The sequence below is a fragment of the Drosophila kikkawai genome, chromosome 2L, assembly GCF_030179895.1.
Source record: "Drosophila kikkawai strain 14028-0561.14 chromosome 2L, DkikHiC1v2, whole genome shotgun sequence".
NCBI classification, from domain to species: domain Eukaryota; kingdom Metazoa; phylum Arthropoda; class Insecta; order Diptera; family Drosophilidae; genus Drosophila; species Drosophila kikkawai.
Window position 1 is genome coordinate 11,368,383 of NC_091728.1, and position 23,334 is coordinate 11,391,716.

General features: G+C 41.5%; 1 protein-coding gene across 4 annotated transcripts in view; it reads left to right on the plus strand.

The window, feature by feature from the left end:
• sick (sickie) overlaps positions 1 to 23,334 on the plus strand; it is a 138,384-nt gene that overhangs the window by 12,266 nt on the left and 102,784 nt on the right. Inside the window, exon 1 of one of the 4 annotated variants that reach the window (XM_017178278.3) lies at positions 3,315 to 4,931. The exons of the other annotated variants lie outside the window; for them this stretch is intronic. Within the exon in view, the coding sequence (XP_017033767.1) occupies positions 3,315 to 4,931 (1,617 nt within the window). Of the gene's footprint in view, positions 1 to 3,314; positions 4,932 to 23,334 lie in introns of those variants that run through there. 4 annotated transcript variants of the gene reach the window in all.

A 23,334-nucleotide genomic window follows, 5' to 3' on the forward strand; every position in this document is an offset into this window, starting at 1 on the left:
AACATTCGACGGCGTTCCCGCTGCTTTTTCCGTTGTCCGCCTGGGGATATGCGCCTGTCTCCATCTTGCTTTTTACCTACTTCCGCTTCTTCGAATTGCAAATATGGGTATTTATGCCGCCATCTCTGGGGTTCTCCCCCAGTTTCGCGTCCCCGAAGTATGCAGCAATCTCTTGTATGAGTTTATTATGTAAGCTTTTGCTTGAAACACACAATTTCCTCGAGCGATTTCCGTATTCCCCACTCGATGGCTCTTATTAAATTGTATGGTCCGCCCCCTTATTACCGACCAACCGCCCCCGTCCCAGTTGGATCGTTAAGTAACAAAAATACGATGACTGCTTGCAAATTGCGCTTTAATTGAATTGCACATAGATTTTACTTTATTTTTTTTTTTGTTTCTTTCCCTCTCTGGGCAAGCAGTTAGATGTAAGTTTTGTGCGGTTTTACCACGCCTCCCGCCCCCAACTTGGGGCATAACTCAAAAGACTTTAGAAGTGCTTCAAACTGTCATAAGCATTGTATTCGTTCATTCTTTTTTCCACCATTTTTTTTGGAACACACTTTGCTACTTTACTCTTTACTCTTAAGTATAAGGGGATTCGGGAGGAGACTGATTACATTTGTTCCTAGAAATATATATATTTTGATACCCTTTTAGGGTAAGCTTATACATGACTTTGACCATCATCAGCAGAGGAGTCTATCTAGACTTATCAGTCTTTTTGGTCTCTGGCCTGTCATTGATAATTTGGGTTATAAAGAGTCAATCTTGGCAAGTTCTTGCCTTAATTTCTTTCTGATTACAAATCTTTTGCTTACAAAGTCAATATAATATTTCATTTTTCTTGTATATTCATCCTTTTAGGGCATCCAGGAGTCTTTGGCCCTCTTCCCTTTCTCAGTAAAAATTTCTGCATTTTTTGTTTGAATACCATTTAGGTTTGGTTGGGCTTTTTGCAACTGAAAGAAAGAAAAAATAAAAGGAAAGCATGCACTTTCTAAGTGGGTTTTGTGCGAAAGGCAGGCGGAAAACGGTCGCGGAGCAGGAGGTGGTCAACTTACCAGCAAATCAAAAGCATTTCTAACTTCGCTGGGAAGTTTGCACAGCGCGTCGAGCACTGAAAGCGCCACGAAGGGAGCTGAGATTGAGTGCAAATAAAATGATGTCATGAAGTGGGTTGTGGGCTAAAAGCGCCGCAATGCATGCCCCACTTCATTTCAGCTATCAACTCGTAAAGTTTGCGGCTTCATGGCCGCCAGCAAAACGTCGGGCGTCCCTGGGGAAGAGTGGTGGAGCTGTGATTTTTTTTCGTTCCTCCAAACAGAAATGGAGGAGACCACAGCAGGCAAGCTGCAATTACAAGTTGGTGACTGATGATGGGTGTGGGAGTGGGCCCCTAGGACTCAATGCACAAATCTTGACAAGTATTTTGTCAACTTTGACTGCTGGAAGCAGAAGCTGGGTAGAAGGACCAGATGAAGTGCAAGTTGCTTCAACCTCAAACCAAAAATGTTGAACTTTAAGACTGCTTCTCTTGTGTAGGTGTCTTTTTTTGTGTGAGTAAGTAGTCATAGAAACTGAGAGTGCCAAGAACTCGGTGATGTAGAAAAAGTGAGTTTGGGTTAGGGATGGGATATATTTATATAAGAGTATCGAATATCCTTATGCTTTTTTTTTATACCTATAACCCATTTGTTTTAGCTTCGCTTGAATTTGAATTCTTTAAGAAATATTATATATTTCTAAATTTCCTTTTAAATATATATTTAATTTCAAAACATGTAAATCCTTACGATAGCCTTCAGTTAACTCAATCTACTTAAATTAAATGTCACCCTCACTCTCCCATCTCTAATCTGGATTAATTAAGCCTGCAGGCGGTACTGTCTCTTTCTGCATTCCCCATTAATTAACTCGATTCAGTATTCGAGACTGCCATTGCCTACTGCCTACTGCCATCTGCAATTCAATTAAAAATTAACATTTTAATTGCAAATTACTTTATGTATACTTTATGGTGTGCCGTCCACAGACACCGGCAGAAAACTCCACTCAACTGGAGTAACTTCTTTCAGTGGCACCTGCAACCGAGCCAGGCGTACCAGAAAGTGTAGGAGCATCCTCCGAAAAGAGAGAGAGCTGCTGGAGGAGCAGCTCATTTCATGGCGTTTAATTTTATCATGCGCCAACAATTATGCAACTTGTTGGTTCACTGGCTTCCGCACAGGTCCAGGGCGTTTTCAATTTGTTGCCAATAAAACTTTTTCCATTTCGGTTTGCCCCTTGTGCTTTTTTTTTTTTTTTTTAGGTGGCCTACAAAATGTTCTCTTCTGTTTGGCTATGACAAGGCGTAGTTCTATGAGATGGCAGAAAAAATACAAATTAAAGTTGTAGTGTCCTTTCTGAGGGAAAGAATGCTGACCTAATCGTATTTGGGTGTATATCCTGCTATGTTTTCTTTTGGATGATTGAGAGCTGAATAGTTCTCTTGTTTATTTCAGTTTTCATTTTGTTAATTTGTGAATCCATTTGCTGCCAATTTGTTATTGATATCCCTGTCATTTCCTGGGAAATTGTCGGAATCGGAAGGTAATGAAAAACTTGATCAAATGTGAAACTCTAGTGAGCACTTGATATAAATTCTCGTATTGGGTTTCCATTCAATAGATTTTCATTCGAGTTTTTCTATACATAAAATGGAAGTTAACTCTTTTGTGTTTTGTTTATATTTAAAGCAAAGCATATTGAATTTTTTAAAGCATTCTTTAACTCATTTGCTTCTATGATTTCTGTGTAATTGTATTCAGTCACCAATTGAAAGTGAAGTTTACCCTTAACACGTATTGTTGTTTATGTTTTTTTCATAACTCTTGAAGCGGTTACCCGTCTGTTAATTGCTTTTGTAGACAAATTTAAAAAAACCTCTACCAAAGCATTGTTTTCGGCCAGAAGCTCTTCAAAAACAGACAAAACCACGACGTAACCATGACCATGATTTTGCCAGTCAAAACAGGAAAAAAAATGAACCAAACAGAATGAAAAGGGATCCTTTTTTTTTCTGACCGTTGGGTCAGTTTTAATTTAACTTTGACATGCATCAGCTCAAAAATCCAATTACAACACAAATGTATACAGAGAGAGTGAGAGAACGTCCCTTTTGTGAGGCTAGAAAACCCATTAAGTCCTTTTGCCTTCCATAAAGATGAAGATTTATGAAACCATTAATTTTGCTAAAGCGCGGAAAAATGTTTCAACACTAAAAACGAAGTGAAAAGTGCAGAACTCGTGGAAACAACGATGGATGCCTAGAAATGTCCAGTCAGCCGGGTAAGCTGCGAACGGGTCCCTCTGCCAAGCCCGATCGCAATGCCAACGAGGAGAACCAACTGGGCGCCAGGCCCAAGGAGCAGTCCAAGAGTCAGAGGATATTGCTCGCCCAGACAGACAACCACCAGCCGAAGATGCTGTCGCATCCCAACTACATGGAGCTGGAGTTCCTGCCCGAGGAGCCACCAGCCTTGGGACCCCCGATTACCTATCCCGATCTGCCAGTCAGCTATGCCACCAGTCTGGTGGGACCCCCGCCCTACAGGGATCCGCCGCCGCCGACTCCGCCGCCTCTGTCGCAAATGCCCTCGCGGCTGCTCCACTCGGCTCCCAACTCTCCCAGTCGCGGCAAGGTCGTGCTCAGCAAGAAGGAGCGCAAGGAACTGAGCAAGCAGCTGGGCATCGACGAAGCCTCGATCCTGAGCAGCAGCGCCCAGTCGAGTCCCTACAAGGGACGCGTCAGTGAGCTCAAGAACTGTATTGCGCGCGGGCTCTTTGCCACCTTGCATCGCGGCTCTCAGAAGTCCCTGCAACACCAGGATGACAGGGTCGCCAGCCAGGAGATATCGCCACCGCCGCCGGCCCCAGAGTCAGGCAACAATAACGAGGATGCGGCAGACTACTCCGAGAAGCTGAAGAATCTGCCAGTGCGCCAGCGTAAGGTAGCCACCTCGCATATGGAAAACTACTGCCTGTTCGATCCAGTGGACTTCATCAACGAAAAGGCCATGAGGTATCCCAGTTCTAATGGCCATGGCCTGAGAGATCCGTTGTTCAGCTCCAGGCAGCACTTGGTCTGTGAAGACGAGGACGAAACGGTGCCGGAAGTCATATACGACAATGAGGAACTGGAGCTGGAGGACACCATTATTATTGAGACATCGGCTTTGCCAGAGGCCGAGTCCGAGGCGAGTGCAGGCAACACCAAGATTCTGGCCAGCTTTGATCACCACAACTACTTTGTCATAGAGCCTGGGGACTTCTCCATGGACATAGGAATACCCAATCCGTACACCAATGAGCAGCTGGTGAACGCCAAGCTGGAGCAGCAGAATTTGGAGACGCTCTTTAGTGACTTGGAAAACCCAGCCAGTATGTCGAATAGCCAGGAGTCCAAGGATACGGAAACCACTTCTACCGCCTTGGTGGAGTCGTCCACGTCCACTAACTCGGCTAGTTCTGCAGGAAGCTGCTCCATTGCTAACCCAACCCTGCAATCGTCGAAGAAGAAGCTGACCTTTCTCAACTTATCACCGTTTCGGAGTGGCAAGAAGGCTGGCCAGAAGAGTACCTTTGAGCAGCAGCGAGCTATCTCCGAGTTGGTTAGCACAGATCACATGTTGCATCTGCAACAATTGCTGCAGGAGCAGCGCCAAGATCAAAGATCGCACACCGTGCCGACCGAGTCCAATTACGTGCTGTTCAATCCTGGTCCAGTGCCCAGTCGACATGTCCAGTACAAGATACGGAAACCACGACCCCTGTCCACTCACAGTGATGCGGACAGTGGTTTCTTGTCGCCGTGCTCGCCTGATGAACTGAGAGCCAATCCGGCCATTTTGGTGCTGCAGCAGTGCGACAGTGTCCAGGGATATTTGGAGGTGAGTTGCGAAAGGCCACTTATTATTATAGCAAAAAATAATGTTAGGGTTTGGGTATACTTTTTAGGCTTATTCCCAGGATATTAAAACTAACATTTATACATTCCGCAAATCCTCATATCCTGATGCAAATCCCATCATTATACTTTGGAAACCACCCACAAGAGTCCGCATAAGCTTATCTATATATACCATTTCCCATATCGTAAGCCGGGCTCTTTCCGGTGTCGTACTTGTCGCCATTTGCCGGCTCACTTATCTTAACGAGCGCGCAACTTAACAAGTCTTATTATGCATCTTGAAATACCCCAGGGGAGGTGTTTCGCTGTCCTCAGCCCTGGGTCGAAAACCACCCGCCTTCGCATCGAACAAATGCCAACCCCTCGGCCGATTCGTTTGGTATATAGTAAATTATCAAAAAGCACCCACGAAAATGCAGTGCAAGGCAGTGCATTCGAACGATTCTCGGGCATCCTGGGGGTTGAGGGTTTTTCCCGAGTTCTCTCTTTGGTTCCGCTGGATTGCCATTTCCCTTTGCCTCGTGCTGGGTCCTGGCTCTAGCCTGTGTTTCTTGCCGCCTCTGGGGAGCAATCAATCGTCGCGTATTCGCTGCTCGCTTCATTAGTTTTTCCACCGCCGAACATTAGTTTGATTGTCTTGGCAAGTGAGGAACAGAACAGGTTGAAGGAAAAGCAAGGGAGAGCAGGAAAAACAACTCCCACACCCACACTCGTACACCTGCTGTGCTTGCATCTTAGCGACTTTTAATGGAATTGAATTAAAACTGTTGCCATGGTGTTGAGTTCTCCGAAGTGTGATGGGAATGTACAGCATGCGGCACATCCCCCATGGAGCCACATATAGTAAGCTAGCTAGACCCCTTCCAGTGCTCTTTGCCGCAGGCATTTTCTATCATTTCCAAATTGAAATGCGCGCTGTAAATTTTTGCTTTGAGGCAAGCTTCCAAAAAAGCAAGAAGCAACAGCACAGCACGGAGTACGAAGTTGAGAGCTCGAAGCACGGAGCCTTGCCATCGCATTTCCTCTTCGGGCAATTTTTTGCTGTCCGGACCATCTAATGAAACGACGGCAGGGCATCAAGTGAAGCACACTTTTTGGCTCATTCGAGTGGCCTGCAAAGTGTCAAGTGCATTGCTTTTCATATCCTTGTGGGCGGGCGGTGGTGGTGGTTGGATGGATAGATGGCCGGGCAAATGAAGGCAGGAAAACAGGGAGTTGGGCGAGGCCCGCAGCAAATGGGATGTAAATTGATATACGCTTGGGGGCTTCAGCAGCAGCATCCAGAGGGTGGGCTACTCAAAGGTAAATGCTGTCATATCCCAGTTAGAAGTAGTTTCAAATAGGAAATTATTTTTATTAAAGGGAGTTATGAAAATATAGTAATTTTGGAAATAGATAGAAAGATACAAACAGGCTAGACTCTCTTAATTTTTTAATATTTTGTAACAAAATCTAAGTCAAAATACAAACAGCTGTAGTTTGAAAACTTAACTTTTGTAATTGTCTCCACAATTTAGCTCTACATTTTTCCACTTCACTTGTTTCCACCCCATGGATTTTGTCACTCGTACGAACATCAAGTCCAGCTATATGGTAGCTCCATTCGGAACGCTCCGAACTTTCCATCAAAGTCAAAGCAAACAAAAACATTTTTGGAATTTATGCAAACGGCGGCTGGCGCTTGCATAACCATAAATTGTGGTCCTTCCTCCCGCTGGGAATGGCCGGCAGTTTTTGGCCTAGGTCTATGTCGGCTACCACCACCCATTCCAGAAACTTTGGACTTCCCCTGTTCATTTACCCCCCCGAAACCTTAAGCGAAAAGTCTCAATTGCAAATTGCAAACAGCACAGAGGCATGCAATTTTGCCTTCCAAAACAAACCAGAGTCCTGCTCTGCCCCTGCACACCCTCTCGTTTTCCTGGGGTTTTCCCTGGACTTTTCCCGGGAACTTGTCGCGAGGCGCTAAGCTGTCAACTGTCAGGCATCGCTGCGAGAGGATGCTACTGCACCCAAAAACACTTCTTCCTCTTTCCCACTCTCCAGGGGGTGGTTTTCAAAGGGGCAAGGCAACCTTTTTGGGGGTGAACTTGTGCCAGTCGCGTGTTGTGCGGCTACTTTGTGGACCCACACACAACCTGCCACTCCCCGGACGTCTCTGATTAGTCCAATAAGTTGTAAAAAGTGTCGCTGCTGCTGCTGCATTCCCTTGGTGATTATCAGATGTACTGAGGGGTTGGGATTTCATTTCGATAACCTTTTGATTTATGACCGGCAATAAATGTTCAATGCACTTTATAATTATGTTGGGCCCACAGCGGCAAATGAAGGGAAAATGTCCTAGCCATATGTGCGAAAATGTACAAAATTACGAATGAGATTTTTACTTTTTTTTTTTGCGGAAAAAATTTTATGTGCCATTTGCAGACTTGTGAAGTGGAGTGTAATTTGTAGTATAGACCCTTGAAGCTTAATTTTAATGTTTCATTATTACGCACAAAGGGAATAAAAATAAAATTGGAAAAGTCTAATAATGAGTACTTACCATTACTAACTATATAAAAAAGTTGAGTGTAAATAAATGGAAAATTAAGTAAACACAATAACCGGGCATGCAATATTTTTATTTCCCATTGAATTTAAAAGATCCATTAGCAAATTGCGTTCATCACTAAATTAAAAATTCAACGTAACGATGACATCGGTGCATGTATAATTTATAAAGTATTCAATATTATTTGCAGGATCTACGATTGTAAAATTAATAGTAATTAAGCATGCAAGGATGTCCACAATAAGCTAGTCCCACTGTCAATATTGTAAACCCTTCTTCAACCTTCATTTCATCGTGAAAATTCCCCCATAAAGGAGGTGCAGATTAAGCTGCAATTTATAGAGAAAATATTTTTTCATTCATAATTATATTGGCGAAGAGAAATGGTAATTTTAATTTTTCTGCAATAATTTTATTGCCAGTCGTCCGTCCAGTCGCCCTGCCATCTGGTCGCAAAGAGTGCCATTTTAATGGACGTTCGCGTTATTAATGCCGGAGTTGCTGCACATATGATGGCGACAGGCTGGACAAGGACAACGACTTCCTCTTTCTTCCATTTTCCGGCCATTTTCTCGGACTGCGTAGTCCTGCTGCTTAAATGCACATTTCATATTTTTCCGGCGCACTTAAAGTTTTCAATTTTCCGCTCTATGTGCCACTGGGACTCTGGGAGTGTCCTCCTTGAATCCATTTTATTTACATGGACGGAGGCTCCGTTGACGTCACTTAGTGGGCGCATGCGGGACATTAAAGGCAGTCAGCCTGGAAAACTGTCCTCCTCCCACCCCTCTCCCTCGCCCTGTGCTGCAAAATGCAGCCCTGACAGCTAAATGCGTTGCACTTATGCTTAAAACATGTCGGGCCGTCCAGACAGCACTCCAACAGTCGGAGGCGGGATAGCTCCACCAGGAGAGACAGGGCCATTGCAAGGGTATTTCTTGGCTTTCTCTCATTTTAAATGATAGTTGAAGTAATGGACCGATGGAAAATAAAACAGGATTAGGTTCCCAGGAGGCTTACTTTCTGTGAGAAATTTTAACGCCAAATCTAGCACTAACTATAATATACCTGTGCTTGTAAAGTTAGTAGTATTTAAATTCAATAATGTGATTTTTTATATAAATATTAAAAAAGGAAACTATAGTGTATATTATCCTACTACTTCTGATTGTAGAGGGTATCCAAAACATTACATTTCCCTAGGGAATACAAACGCAAGTCACAAAGTTTCGAATTTAAATTTCCACTTTTTAGAAAGCTAGTTATTTACATTCCCTTGACCGCTTGCCTGTCAAGTCAAAATGGAAACTACTATGCATTATTTAACAATAATCGTGACAGATTTATAATGTCTTCAGTTCCTGTTTGCTCTGCCCATTCTATTCCTATTGAGAGAATGCATCAGACCAGCAACAACGTTGGAAATGCAAAAGTTTTTCCCGTTTTTCGCTTATGGCATAATCGGTAGAGCGGAGTTAGGAAACTTCTCCGGGCTTCGTGTGCCGGCTGTTCTTTTTTTTTCCTCGGGAAGCTGTGAAAAATTATAGCCATAATTTTTGGCCAGTAACCAGGCTGTGCAGGCCTCCACGGTGGCTTGCACTCAGCACTGTGTTCTCTGGGAGCTCCCAGTCCACTTTTCGGCGCTTAATGCATATTTAAAACTGCTTTGCTGGATAGTTTCCAGGGGGTAACTGAAATTGTGCATTTTTGGCTTATTGAGAAATTTATTTATTAAATTCTACTTGAAGCCATGGGCTGCCAGTGTTTGTGCAACTAATTAAAAAGTTCTCGTTTTTGCCCTTGGCCTCCTCACATAAACCTCGTCCATGGTCTTCGAAACTATGCAATTAATTTAGTCAGCTAGTCAATGCAGCCAAGTGTGCGAAGCATATAAAATAATTGCATTGTTTTTGCCATTTCTTGGGCAAACAAAAATCAGATTTTCTCTACGCAATTATTTACATTTCTTTTGGCCCAAGATGCATTCCATTTCATTCATTTTTCTCCCTCCATCATCTCAGCTTTGTGCATTTGAAAGGCACAAAAACATGGCAAATAAATCTGTTTAAAATGCGGGAGAAGTCTGCTGCAGGAGAGACTCCATTCTTGTCTGCTTTTTAACCAGAGAAGAGGAGCTCAAGAATCAGAGATAAAGTTACCTCAGTAAAAAGAGACTTTAGTGACACACTTTACTTAAATTGTAGATGGAACTGTCAAGCACATTTCTAGAATACTCTAAAGCTTTATTATACAAGTAATCATAAGGTTTTAAGTTATTCAAAACAATAGAAATTAAAAAAAGAAAGTAAATATAATAAAAACAAAAAGTTCAAAAATAATATCATATAAAACATTCAGAATCGCCAAAAGCGCCTCAAAAGTTAGTGCAATAACTATGGTTGAATAATTTCTTGAAGGTAAACAGTACAGAAAATTCCTTACCATAAATATATAAAATAAGTGCACAGAGAGAGATGACTTCAATCGCTCACATTCATAAGCTGCTCTGAGTTTCTTGCACAACTGATTTATTTTGAAGATGACTTTTTGCCAGTAAGTGGTTTTCTTTTTGTGCAAATACTAATAGCATTAAATATTTATCATAGAGCGCTGTCAAGAATCTCAGAAAGGGATTTGTTGCTAATTCGGAAAGAAAACTCAGAAAACTGGCAATATGAATGTCCACAGACGTAACTTGGTGATAAGAGTTATAACAAGCAAACAACAAGACAGGCCAAGGGTTGGCCAGGTGGATTAGTCAAAGGTGAAGGAGTGGGGACATTGAAATTTATGATGTGCACCCAAAATGTAGCACACACAGGCGACATATCACCAAACTGGGGAGTCATCAATAAAGATTTTTTCGTTGGCTCCTTGTGTTGTTTTTGTGCTACTTTGGGGGCTGTGACATAAATGCCATAAAACTAATGCTCAGTGCAGAATTATTATATAAGATGCGAGCTATTGACGAAGTTCAAATACCCTAGAAAAAATATTTATAATAGATATAGAAAATGAATATATATATTATTTATGTAGAAGTAAAGCTAAAGCCTTATGTTGCTCTTCTTAAATTTTATATTAATTTTAATATAACATTTTTTAAAACAAGAAATCTTCAGCTTAAAGGTCGTTCCTTAATCAATATACCCATTCTTTTTTGCAAGGGTTCCCATACGACAACATTTGGGGACCCTTTGTGAGAAATTAATAACCTGGTTTACTGTTTTTTTCCCTCTGTTTTTGTTTTGCTGATCCTGTCCTTTTGTTCCGCCATGGTTTGGGGTGCTGGCCCGGGACTGGGGAGGATTTATTTGCCGGAAATAAATATTAGCCGCAGTCAAACACACTTAAGCCTTCGCAGGCGACATCGCCGAGTCCTCGGTGCCATTTATAGTTTTACACAGGCTTAGAACTTGCTTTACACGCACGTATAGCTCGAAGGACCTCCATGATATATGGTATCATGGCTTGTGTGTGTGTGTGTGTGTGTGAATTCGCCAGTGTGCGCTGATTCCCATAATTGATTTTGTATTGGCCTTCGATACGGGGATGTTGGCCAGCGCTGGACCCAAGCAAACTGCATATTGAATTTCAAAGAGTTTTCCCAGAGCAAGGAAAAAATGTCCTCCCATCAATCACGCCCAAAGGAAAGGAAACAGGACGAGGCTTCTGAAATAAATTCCCAGCTAAATTTACGCTCATTGGCTTTCGGGAAACGACTTAAAAAGTAAAATGTGCTTCTGTCATAATCGAATTGAACTAAATTCATTTAAAAAAACGTAGACGGGAGGAAATTCCAAATGGGAAAAGCAACCCTCTTGATTGTGTTGTTTCTACCTGTAATAGACCTGCCTTGAAATATTATTCCTAGAACATTTGTGCTAGTCTAAGCTCAAAAGTGATGCTGGGTCTGAAGAGGGTTGATTTTACTTAACTGAATGTTGTTTTTACGTAGCTATAGCTACAAATTACCTAATACTTAAACACAATAAAAGAAATAACTAAAAATTACTTACATAAATTTATAGAAAGCTATAAGCACTGCATGTTAATGAAGTTTTATTGTTCATAAGGGTACTACTACATTGTAGTACAAGCATTTTATTGTTATAAATGGGTATAAATCATAATTACATTTTGAAAATAAATCCTTTATTAAGGTTTTCTATCAGATCTCATATCTTTCGATTAAAATCAAACTGCAATCCATCATTAGATCAGCGAGACAGTGACTTTTGAAGCAACCCCTGTGTTTGTAACCACCAAAAAACCAAACACAAAATAATGGGGACGAAACAACAAAGGGCAATCTGCAGAAATAGAGTTTGAGCATCACAGACGGGCGGAAAAACAGAAGCCTTACCTAAGGCAGGAAAATGTTGCACAGGTTGCCATTGCCGTTGCCGTTGCCCCTGCCAACAGAGAATCATACGGACATATCAACGATGTCTGCTGCAGTTACCCTGAGCTTATCCCACCCGTCTTCCGGGGCTTATGGAGTGTTGAATCATTTGTTTTTATGTACAGGGAACTCATCCCTCCCCAGGCCGGAGTCCAGACTGGCATCTTCTGCTGGGAACTGTAAACTATGCGGGGTTGTGGGTGAAAAGGAAAAGGTCGCCCAACGTTCCGTACCGATTTTATGCCTCACAACTTGATGTGGAAAGTATAACAAATATTTATGCTCTGAGCTGTGTTATTAGATTTTAATTTCTTGCACCCATGCAAAACCGTGCCCACCCTTGTAGGACAGATCCCAAAGCTCTAAGGGTAAGGGGAGCGGATGTTTCTGGCTTGTATTTGCATTTGATGTGGGTGTGCGGATTGCTCAATCCCCCTGACACTCGACTCTACCGAATTTCCCGCCAGCCAGTATTGTTGTGAGGTGTCATGGCCAGTAATTGAGTTTGAGTTTCCCAGCTTTTCGCTTTGTGCTCATTTTGGCATTTGCTGATGCAACTTGCAAATATTTGCCTAACTGCCTTCGTTAAACAACATTTTTTCACTTAACAATTCGCTCTGTACTGCGAATTTCTCTGGCTGTACGTGATGAAAGTGTGAAAAGGGGTGGGAATAGGAGAAACGAAGGTTTTCCACACCGCCCCCGGGGGTTGTTATCCGGCAAAATGACGTTTACCAAATTACATTATTAGAAATTGATGGTTCAGTTTTTAGGGCGGCGAAGGGCAGAAGATGGGTTTCGTCAGCACTTTCCAAACATTCACCGCGAAAGTTTAACCACCCAGGAAATGGCTTGGCGCTAAAAAACGTCAGCTGCACTCCGGGGGAAGCGCCACGAGTAATGAGCAGGGTCATTTCTAGCACCTCCACGGAACTGAAGTCAACTGACACTGGCAGGGCAAGAATTTTTAATAATATCCCAAAACCAACCGCATTTCAACTCGGTTGAGCGCTTCGGTTTTTCAGCTTGGCCGGACGGACACTGTGCCAGGTAGTGGCCCGTTTCTTTCGTAGGGAAATTCAAGTTTTCAGTTCTGTTGGTGCTTATTTTTATTTTTGTTAATTTTTATAGCTAGCCCTCTTAGTTTCTTAACTTGTAAAAATCTTTCAATCCGGTTCGAAGTACCAAAAGAAGTCCAATAAAAATGAATTTAAAATGTTTAAATTTCTGTAAAATCAAATTTATTATATTCTCCCTATAAGCTTTACTACTGCTTCGCTTGAAATCAATACAATTCTTCTCACTGTACTCAATTCCCCTCAATTCTTTTTAAACCAAGCGCAAGGCACAAGTCTTTAAATCAGTTTTGGCCAGAATATTTTGGTTCTGGAATACCGGGCAAGGTATTAAACATTTTTTGCTGGCTTTCCTTGGTATAAATGTCGCTGCATTTGGCATAGATTTGCATGGCAATGAGGAGCAAAGGCTGGGCGGGGTGCCATGGATATATCTGAGTGGTCCTATCGACTGGCGACATATTGCAAAAACGGACTGCGGCATTTGGCATCCGTTCGGGTTCCGGTGTCCGTTTGGGTCTCCCTGTTACCTTTTTTTTGTGTGGATAGTGGCAATAAAAATGAACGTTCGAAGTGCAGCGCCAGGAAGTTGAACTATCTGCATCCAGTAGAGTTGTGTCTGTACGATAAGCCGGGATGGGGGATGTTTTGTATACCCCACCCAGAGACGCAGGTGACACTGCACCGCTTCAGTCGGTTGTGCCGAGTTAATTGTTTGCTTTTTGCCCATTTATCTAGCGGGGACAGGCAGAGTGACGGAGAGATTTGGAACTGCCTGCCACTTGCACACTATTAATCAACTAGATTGGGCTTTCCTCAAATTCCCGGCGGATGCGGCTGGCTTGTTTATAATTAATGTGACGTGTGTTTGCGCCTGCTTTATGCAAATTCCCCAGACGATGCTACTCGTCCTCCTTGCTCCTGCTAATGAAACGTCACGTCGTCGAGTTTTGATGGGTCCTTGGCTTTTCTTTCATGGCGGAACGGCCAATCTAACTTGCAGCCCAACTCAATAAACACTTCCAAGGCAAAATTGCAAAGTGCAGCGATAAAGTTTTTCATTAATCTCTTACCCCCAGCGAATTTGAAGTTTAATCTCCGCCATCTCAGCCCCACGTCACTTACACTCGATCCGCCACAATTAAATTGAATTAGGTTGGGGTTACTCTCCAATCAAAAGAAAGGGCCACCTGAGTTCCACCGGGCTCTGCAGCAATGCCCGAGGAGTTTGCGCTTGTCAAATTGATATTTGATTCATGACCAGCGCATTTGTCAAGTCATTCATCTTTCTCCGGGCGGAGCTCAAGTTTTTCCTCCCCAGCTCACTGGGCACCCACACAGACTTTTTACTTCTTCAATTTTCCTGTGTGATGAATGGACAGTGTTAACGGCTGAGGCAGCCATTAAGCTCGTCTTGGTCGTGATTTCTTTCTTTTCGTGTGGGTATTATTTTATAGTGAAGTTGAGGAAAGGTTTTGTAAAGAGAATATTAGTGTTATTATTGGAAAAAATATTTATTTTTTATCATTTATCATTTAAAGAATTTTATTTTTTATCCTAAGTAGTCCTATAATCTTTTTGTACCAATTTCCTACCCAGTTTTTGAAATGACTTCATTATCAAACCATAATATTGCCATATCTCAGAGTATCTTTCGATGTTTCACTGCATTTCATTGTTTATTTCTTGTTGATTTCACTTAAGCGCTGACCACAAGCCCCCGAACATATTAGGCCGGGTCCAGAAAAGCCCCTTTGGGCCGTCGGATGTGCCTCCTCATCATCATCATCAGCAGCGAGTCCTGTGTCCCTCGGCTCCTGTGACGATTCCGTGTTTGGTAACACGCGCACGTAATAAAAGCGGCATGAATTCAGAAGAAAGCAGAGGGAAAGAATGAAAGTTTTTTGTATGTACGGGTTTACATTTCATTCCTGCACGATTTGTCAAGTCAGCGGAAATCGTGCAGGCCTATCAGCGTGGCACCAAATTGAAAAATTACTTTGCGTGCGGACGAACTTATGAAAAAGTCATAAAAATATTCTCCAACGTTTGCCTTGATTTGTGGTCGAGCTAAACGCAAACGTACCTAGGCAACAGTTATAACTTGGCCAACTAGCCGCAGGTGCCAAACGAAACGAATCCCTAAATCCCTTAGTGAACGAGGCTCCTTTTGGCAGGGAGTGGGTGGTGACGAGGTGGACTCCTGGTAAATTGTAGTGCAAACATTTTCGTTATTTTCCGCACTGGCACTTGAAATTGTTTGGGGTTAATTAAGGACGTTTACGGTGCCAATGCAAATAGTCATGGTTCCGCTACTCCTCTTTTCACTCCTCCCCAAAAAAAGTGTCAGGTGGGGGAATTTCAAATGAACTTGTTTCACTCCTGATGGGGGAGAGTATAGAGTGGGTTTTATTTACTCTGATAAGAGCAACAGGGGCAGGGAATTTGTGTCGCCAGCGGATAATAATCGGAGGTATTTTGTGTTTATTTATTTTATTTTAATATATGAACTTTAACTTTTATAATGATACAAAAAGTTTGTTTTCTATTTGAAATACATATTTATACTACTCTTAAATTATAGAATTTATTATTTGAACTTTAGACTGAATTATTATTAATTTCCTTTTCAGATGGGCTTATGGAAAGTTACTCTTTTGATCGTTGGCCTGTTTTAGTTTCAGTTTTCAACTTTTAAAAGAGCGTGATATTCTCTTAAAATAATCTTAAATATTTCTTCTTTAGACTAAATTATTATTGATTTGCTTTTCTGCTGAGCTTATGGAAAAGTAATCTATTATTCTTGGGTCTGTTTCAACTTTAAGATTTCAGCATTGTCTAATGTTAAGAGATACCTCTTATATATGGATATTTTTATTAACTTCCCTGAAATATTCCCCAAGTGCTCTGCATGAATATTGTCGCTGTCATGGTATTCTGGTGCGTGTTAAAAAATAATTTCCCTAGGTAATTTGACAGCACGCGTGGGCAGTGTCCTCGCCCTCGAGCTCTCCATCCCCTTGGTTGTTTGTTGTTTCGGCTAATAGCAGACAAAGTTTGAGTTTTGCCAAAGTTTTGACAAAACTTTCCTTCGCTAGATTGTTATGTTTTTCGGGGAAACTTTTCTGTGTTGTTTTTTTTTTTGGCAGAGCTTGTTTTGATTTCATTGTTTATTTATTTAAATGCGAACGTTCGTCTTGTGTTGATTTAATTGGGCCAAATGTGTTCTTGGGCCATCAAAGTAATTGACGAGATGGGCGAGGAATGGGTCCCAGTTTAGTTAATTATTAACTTTGCCTCTCGGCTTGACGCAAAAAGCGGCTTATAAAACTGAATAAACATGCCGCCCCAAAGTATGCAGCGACAAAATTTATGGCTATTGAAGGTTTGTCCTGCTGCGTATTAATTTTACATTATGTGGCAGACAAAAAAAATATACATTGTATCGCTTAAATTGTTTGTACAACTCCTGAAATGTTTTTCCCCGAATTTCCGACCCCACCAGCCGGACTCGGCCGGCAGACTTAAGCCCAGGAACGTGACCTGATCGGGCGGCACATTGTTTGCTTAACTGTTGTTATTATTCCCTTTCAATATTTGCCGATGTGTGTGTGGGCGGATGGGTGGCAAGCTCTGCGAAATTGGGTCCGTCCGTATACCTATGTATGTGTTTGTTTCCGGGGGCGAGCCCGGTTCTGCCTACGGTCTTCCGTCCTTCGCAAAACAAATGGCACAACAGCTACAGGGGAAAAATTGAAAAGTTCGTTAAGCCGGGCCAACTGGTTGGAATATTTCTATTTTCGGCGAAAACCCGACTCTCGACTCTGCGCCTATTTGTGTAAACAAGTGAGAGTGATTTATGCATAACAGAGACCGCCTTCCCACATCCGCTCAACCTATCAGGGAAATGTCTCCCCGGCTCAAATGCTGCTTCAAAGCTCCAACTTCACGTCCTTGTTGACTCAGCCGAATGATTGTTTTGGAGTGTCTGGATTTGTGTCCTTTTTGGGCATAAGCATTATACAAATATATGGGGAAAATGCTTTTCGCGTCAGATTGGCAGGGGTTTAATGGATCTTTTCGAAAATGAGAATTTTCGGAAGACTTTTAAGATAGACCTTGGCAAATATCACTTAAATAATACAATACATAATTACTTAAAAAGCATAGATGATCTCTTCTAATATTTTACAAAGTCTAAAATGTATGAAATAAGCATACATTTAATCCTGAGAATAAGCTACAATGTGTGCCCACATAAAGAGAAGTTATTAGCCAGCTAAAGACCTTAACGACCGTGTCACAAAGCCACTCCAGACACAAAGCCACTCAAGCAAATACCATATCAAAGGCCAATAAGTGCTCATTTAAAGCCAAACCACATCACATACTCAAAATGGCACTCGAGCTCATACCCACGTGTGGGGTTCCCCCAATATTCAGGACCGTTGTAACGTAATCAAGTATCCACTCTGTGGACCTTGGAGCTGGACAAACAGAATTACGTTGGCCAAAGCCCAACGTAGCTCCACAAATTAATTTAATGCCGGCACAAAAAAAAAAAAGAATCTAACAAAAAGGGAAAGCCGAAAAGGGGCGGTGGAAAAAGAGTCGCCAGAGTCGGGAAACATTATAATAAAATTAATCTCCATTTGTTTGATGGGGTGGACGGCCCAGTCTGGCTTGCGCCCCGCTTTATTAGCATCCAGCGAGCTACTGGAGCCAAAAAGTGGCAATTATTCATTTTATGAGCTCTTTGCTGAGAGTGGGGCTGGCTGGAAAAGCATGTGAACCATAAAAATTAAAAATTAGCCCCTGGCAGCTCTAAGGGGATTATGTAACACTCATTTGATGGAGCCAACAAGGAGAGAATTGGCTTTGCACTTATACAACAAGAAGTAAAGTCAGGGAAACTATTTAATTGTGGAGTATTAGAGTTAGTACATCATTTTAGACATAGTTTGGAAAATCTATAAATTAAGAAAAAGCTACAAAATATTTAATAAAATTTTGTATATGCTTGTGTTTAATAATAATGAAAAACATTTAAATTCAATTTTTCCCAGTGTAAAACAAGGGAATCCTGTGAAGCAGTCACCCTTTCACCAACGTTAAAGTCAAGAAAATGAATATTTATGCGACACTCGGGGGAGTCCCCCACTTCAAGCCATTGTTATGTGGCAAGCACATGTCAAAATTTTTACGGCTCAAAAAGGAAAGCGGCTGCTGGCCAAAAACAGGCGCCATACGAGGCCTTCGAAGCTCCGTGTTAGGTGACTGAAATTTTAATGGGTTTTGTCTTGGCCCGGGTCCACTCTCGCCCTGAGTATATTCAAAAATTAAATCCAATTATCAGTATAAAGACACTCTCGTTTGCTCCAGGGATTTGCCAACTCATATGCAAGCCAGGGTGTGGCCATGAGTGAAACCCCAAGCAGGTCTAGGGAGCGTAATGCAACAAAGTTTCATTTTAATGAAAAACTTTTGTTTGGGCCACACTCTCCTTTGAGTGAAAGATTCGCACAATCTGTTTCCCCCCCATGGCTGCAGTTCATTAAACGTGCCAGCAAAACTGAACTTTAAAGGTTATTTCCGCTGGGTTTCTAACTAGAATTGGAAAGGTTTCCTGCGTCGAGATCCGAACAGGAACTTGAAAGGTTACATGGTTCAGTTTGCCAAATTTGAGTTTGAAACTTTTGGGTCTTTGGGTCTTGTGTAAGCATTTAAAAGGTTAATTTGCTTGGGCATTTATCTAGGAGTGTACGTGATGGGCTATGGAGAGCTTAGAAGATCTAATTGTTTCCTCGTTAGATTTAAGGAACCATACCAAGATAGTGTAGGAAATTAGTTATTAAGGTAACCTTTTCTCAAAAAAATTCTCTAGTTTTCCTCAACTGACTTGCTGTTGTCCACTTTCAAGAGTTAAACCCGACAAGGATATCTTTAAGGTGGCAAACAGCTGCGGGATTTGGACTAAGCCTGAAATTTGGAGAGCCTAAAAGCCCGAAGGGAGGATTTGTAATTTGTCTGCTCGTTGAAATACCTTGGGAATAAACAAAATCCTTTAGTTGTTGCTGCCTGACCCCAGTAAAAAATATTAGCATAAGTGCCCCGAATTCTAAGCCGTCCTGGGATATTTAGGCAGGATACGAATTCTGGAAATGTAAATAAAATCAACTATGGGTGCCCAGCAACGGAAACAGTAAAAAGGACAACAATGGCGAGACAACGGGAAGGGAAACAGCAATAAGGTGCAGGCCGAGAGCAGGAATATCATTCTGAAACGCTTGACAGCCACTTACACATGTCAAATGCAACAACACCAAACTGGGTAAGACGAAGCTAAAAAAAAAGGAAAAATCAAAATACAAAGAAAAAGGATAACGAGTAAAACGGATATTAGAGCATTAGACAGGAAGCTGGTTGACATGGCTGGCTCTGGCTCCGTGTTCTCCCATTCCACTTTCAAAATGGTTGCCATCTGGTCAATGGGCAGGGAGTATTTGCTTCTTTTTTTTTTTTGGCAGACCAAAGGAATTTTTGTGGCATTAACTACACTTGAAGCGTAAAATGAAGCCACGAATCTCATGGCAAATGCAAGGAATTTCTTAATATTTACCAGACAAAAGAACTTGGCGCCAGGCTGGAAGGAGGTCTAGATATAAAAGGAATTTTAAGTATTTTAAATGCTGGCCTAAAGCACTGGTAACCTAATATACCTCCCTGGGAGTCTCTGTTGCCACTAATTAGCCTAATGAAGGCACATTTGCATATTTAAAAGAACTTTAATTTGCTTTCCTCATTATCATTCTAATTTGCTTTTTGATTTATTTTTCGTTTCAGGTAAGCCGATTTTGCGAGTTCGTTTGTGTTCACTCGATGCTGTCGATTTTGTCGATGCTACATAATAAGGTGTAAGTGGATTATAAACGTATTAAAAGTCTCTGGAGTGAAAGAAGACAGTAATTATAATAATCGTGTCCCTTTATATGGCTGAAATATGAATGAAAGTCTCTGTAAGTTAAAAGAAAATTAATAAGCTATGCTAATAATGTACCTGATTGAAGTTTTATATTAATCGATTATTAAATTATGTAGTATAAAGTTCAGCAGGATTGCAGATGAATGTGTTCATCGTTAACCTGTGTCCTGTCTGCCCGTTAATAATCTCAATTTCATAACTTGCATCGAAATCCCCAACAAGCCGCTTTCATCGCTCTCTCCATGCACTGCACATTACGGGCTCATTAAGCTCCACTGACGCTCTCATTAAATTTATACACATTTAATTGACTTTATGACCAGTCACGGCCACGGAAGCTTTCCGTAGAGGCGCCTGTGGCCCGTAGGATGCCATCCAGCCCTAGTTAGCGCATCGTAAAAAACCGGCAAATACTCCTTCCCATAAACACGGGCGTATATATACCCACGTATACCTCAGTATGTGTATATAGGACTTGCATATAGTTCACATGCTCACGCATAAAGGCTTAAATAATAAAGCCGCCCGCCGCAGACGCGTGCTTCACGCTCATAATTATGTGACATCCGACGAGTTGCCGCATAAAGGTTTTTTAAAAAAATACTAAGAGTCGAAGAAAAATAAGTAAACCATAGTTTATGTGCGAAATGATTCGACTAAGAGGTACTGGGTGCTGGTGAAGATAATTAAATACTTTTAATTATTTTAAAAATATTTTAGTAATGGTAGATAGCTCTTAAAACGGAAAATATATAAATTATGTATTGGAGGTGTTCATTGACTTAAAGCTCAATCGCTTGTTCACCTGATCTTATTGTCATTTTATCATTTAAACTGTCACAAGCCACTAAGTATGAAAACTTAGTGAAAAAGTAAACAAGAGGTCTCGTTTTACACTATTACAGGGTAGCACAGACCTGTACACCAAAAACTGTCAACACTTTGGGTCCGGGTCTGGCAACAATGTTGCCAAGCAACATGCAAATGTGGCATTGTCCGTAAAGTTAAGAGGAGGAAATCGAGAGATGAGGGCCCAGGGCATGGCTTTTACTTGTTCTTGCCCTCCTTCTTTATGTTTTATTGATGTTCTTGGAATGGTTTAATATGCTGTAATACAGTGTGATTTGTGTTTTATTTGTAATTTACGATGCCCGTCCAAAGGGTGAGTAGTTCTTAAAGAGGTCTTAAATAGCCTTTTGCAATGGCCCTTTTCGAAAAACGGATTTGTGGTTGACACAATATTTGGAAAATACAAGTATTTCACTATTTTATGGTAAAATTAATCATTACCCTGTGTCACAACTTTAACCCTTTCGTTTCGTTTCATGAAAAATTATGAAATTATAACCACTCCTAATGACCGACCATACATTATGGCACAGGGAAACTCAGCTGGCGGAAAATGCTACCCCAAGTCAGTTTATTTTTTCCGCTTTCTTTCCTTCCGCATGTGATCAGTCAAAACTTGCTCCAGCCTCTCGTACATTCAGTTTTTGTTTGAGGCTCTCGCACGCGCTGTCGCTCTAATAACGAAGGCGAAGTCTCCAGTCGCCGGGGTGTTGCAATTAATTATGAGGCACGTTGACAGTTTTTTTTTTCTTCTTCTGTTTTTTCTTTCGGAGCTCCTCGCAACTTGTCGCTATTTTATAATTTATTTTTAGCAGAGAGTTTCCCTATTTGACTTCGGCATTTGGCGGCGTTGAACTTGACGCAATTTATTTTGTCAAAGAGGCACAGACACGCCTAGTTGGGAGTGTGGCGCACATGATGCCCCGCTGCTACAGCCGCTTCTGTTGTTGTTTCTATAAATATATATATATGGCAAAATGAACCTGCACTTTATCTGCCACTGGGGAATACCCAGTCATTGACTCAGAAACATAAATCTTCAGAGAGAGAGAAATATTTTTAAGATGAACTCACAAAGTTCACATCATTGGCTTCTTGAAGGATAAACTTTTATCTTAGTTGAAAGAATTGCAACTGGATGTTTCAGGATGTAGTTAAAAATCTGCATTTCACATATTTGTTAGAAAAATATTTAAAAATTCTACAGAATTACAAAGTTATGACGATCAAAAATCCATAGAGGCTTCCAATAGCTTTTCAGACCTTGAACTTTATAATTTGGTTTTCAAAACTATTTTCTCCACTCCCAAGTTTGTTGACTTTCCCCTCGAGGCTCGGGGCATGTTCTTCTTATTGGATGAACTCAGCTGTGAAGTGCCTCTTGTCAGCGTCCTATAAATAACCACAATTTTGATACCCCGAATGCGTTATGCCGCGCCTTTTGTTTGCTTTCGTGTTAATTAACATGAGTAGTTTACTTAATTAGGCATAAACTCTTTGACTTTTCGCTTTGTTTATGTCTGGAGTGGAGAAGTGGTTCTTATATATATATATAAACTTATATTCGATGATTCTTACAAATTTGTAAGGTCGATAGGTGGTGCAGTTTTCACGCCACATTAACTGCAATTAGTCTTCATCAGTGCCAACGTCAGCAGTCAGCCCTAATTCGTTGTATTGACTTTGCTGGAATCAGAAAGAAATTTGCAAAACAACTAACAAGCTGGAGGGGCATCCCCTTCCTGGTGAGTGGAACCAGCCACTTGGAGGGCCACTTAGTTGCCATGTTGTTCTGGCCCCATCCCGCCATTCCAAGTCCTTGCTCCATGTTGTGGTTCAATGTCGTGTGCTCCTCCATCCTAGACGTCCCGTTGCGGCTCCCGGATCCCTGTCAACTGGCAGAAATTGTTGGTAAAAATAGCGTGTGGCACTGGCATAAAGAGAGAGTGGACAAGCTGCATATATTTAGATATTGTTGATGCATTGTCTGGGTCCGTGGCGTGGCAGGGAGGGGACTAGGGGCTAGCTCTTCGCCTAACAATTGCTTTTGATGTAGACGAAGTGCTGTCACGAGTGGCTTCCCATTAAACGGGTCGCATCGATAAAGTTCAGTTTGGGTTCACCGGAAGTGGTCTGTGTCCAATGGTGGCTTCAAATCCTTTGTAAATACATTGTTGGTTGTATCCATGTGGTTTTTAACGTTTCCTCTTCTAAAGGTTTAGCTTGAGAGATTAATTGAATTTCCTTTTTGATACAGGCACCTAGATGATAGAGTAAATAGCATAATTTTGAATTAAATATAGACTTTATATTTCAAATAGATTAATTTATGGATTTTGGCTTCACTGTGGCACTCAAATATATAAATCCTTTCGTGATTTCTTAGCAACTCGCTGATGTTTGATATGCTCGAGCCCCTCTGTTGTGACATGGCATGTTTTGTGGCAGAAAAAGAAAGCAGAAAATGTAAAAGAAAAGCTGTTGCATGACTGGCAGTCACCTGCCTGTAGTTTTCCT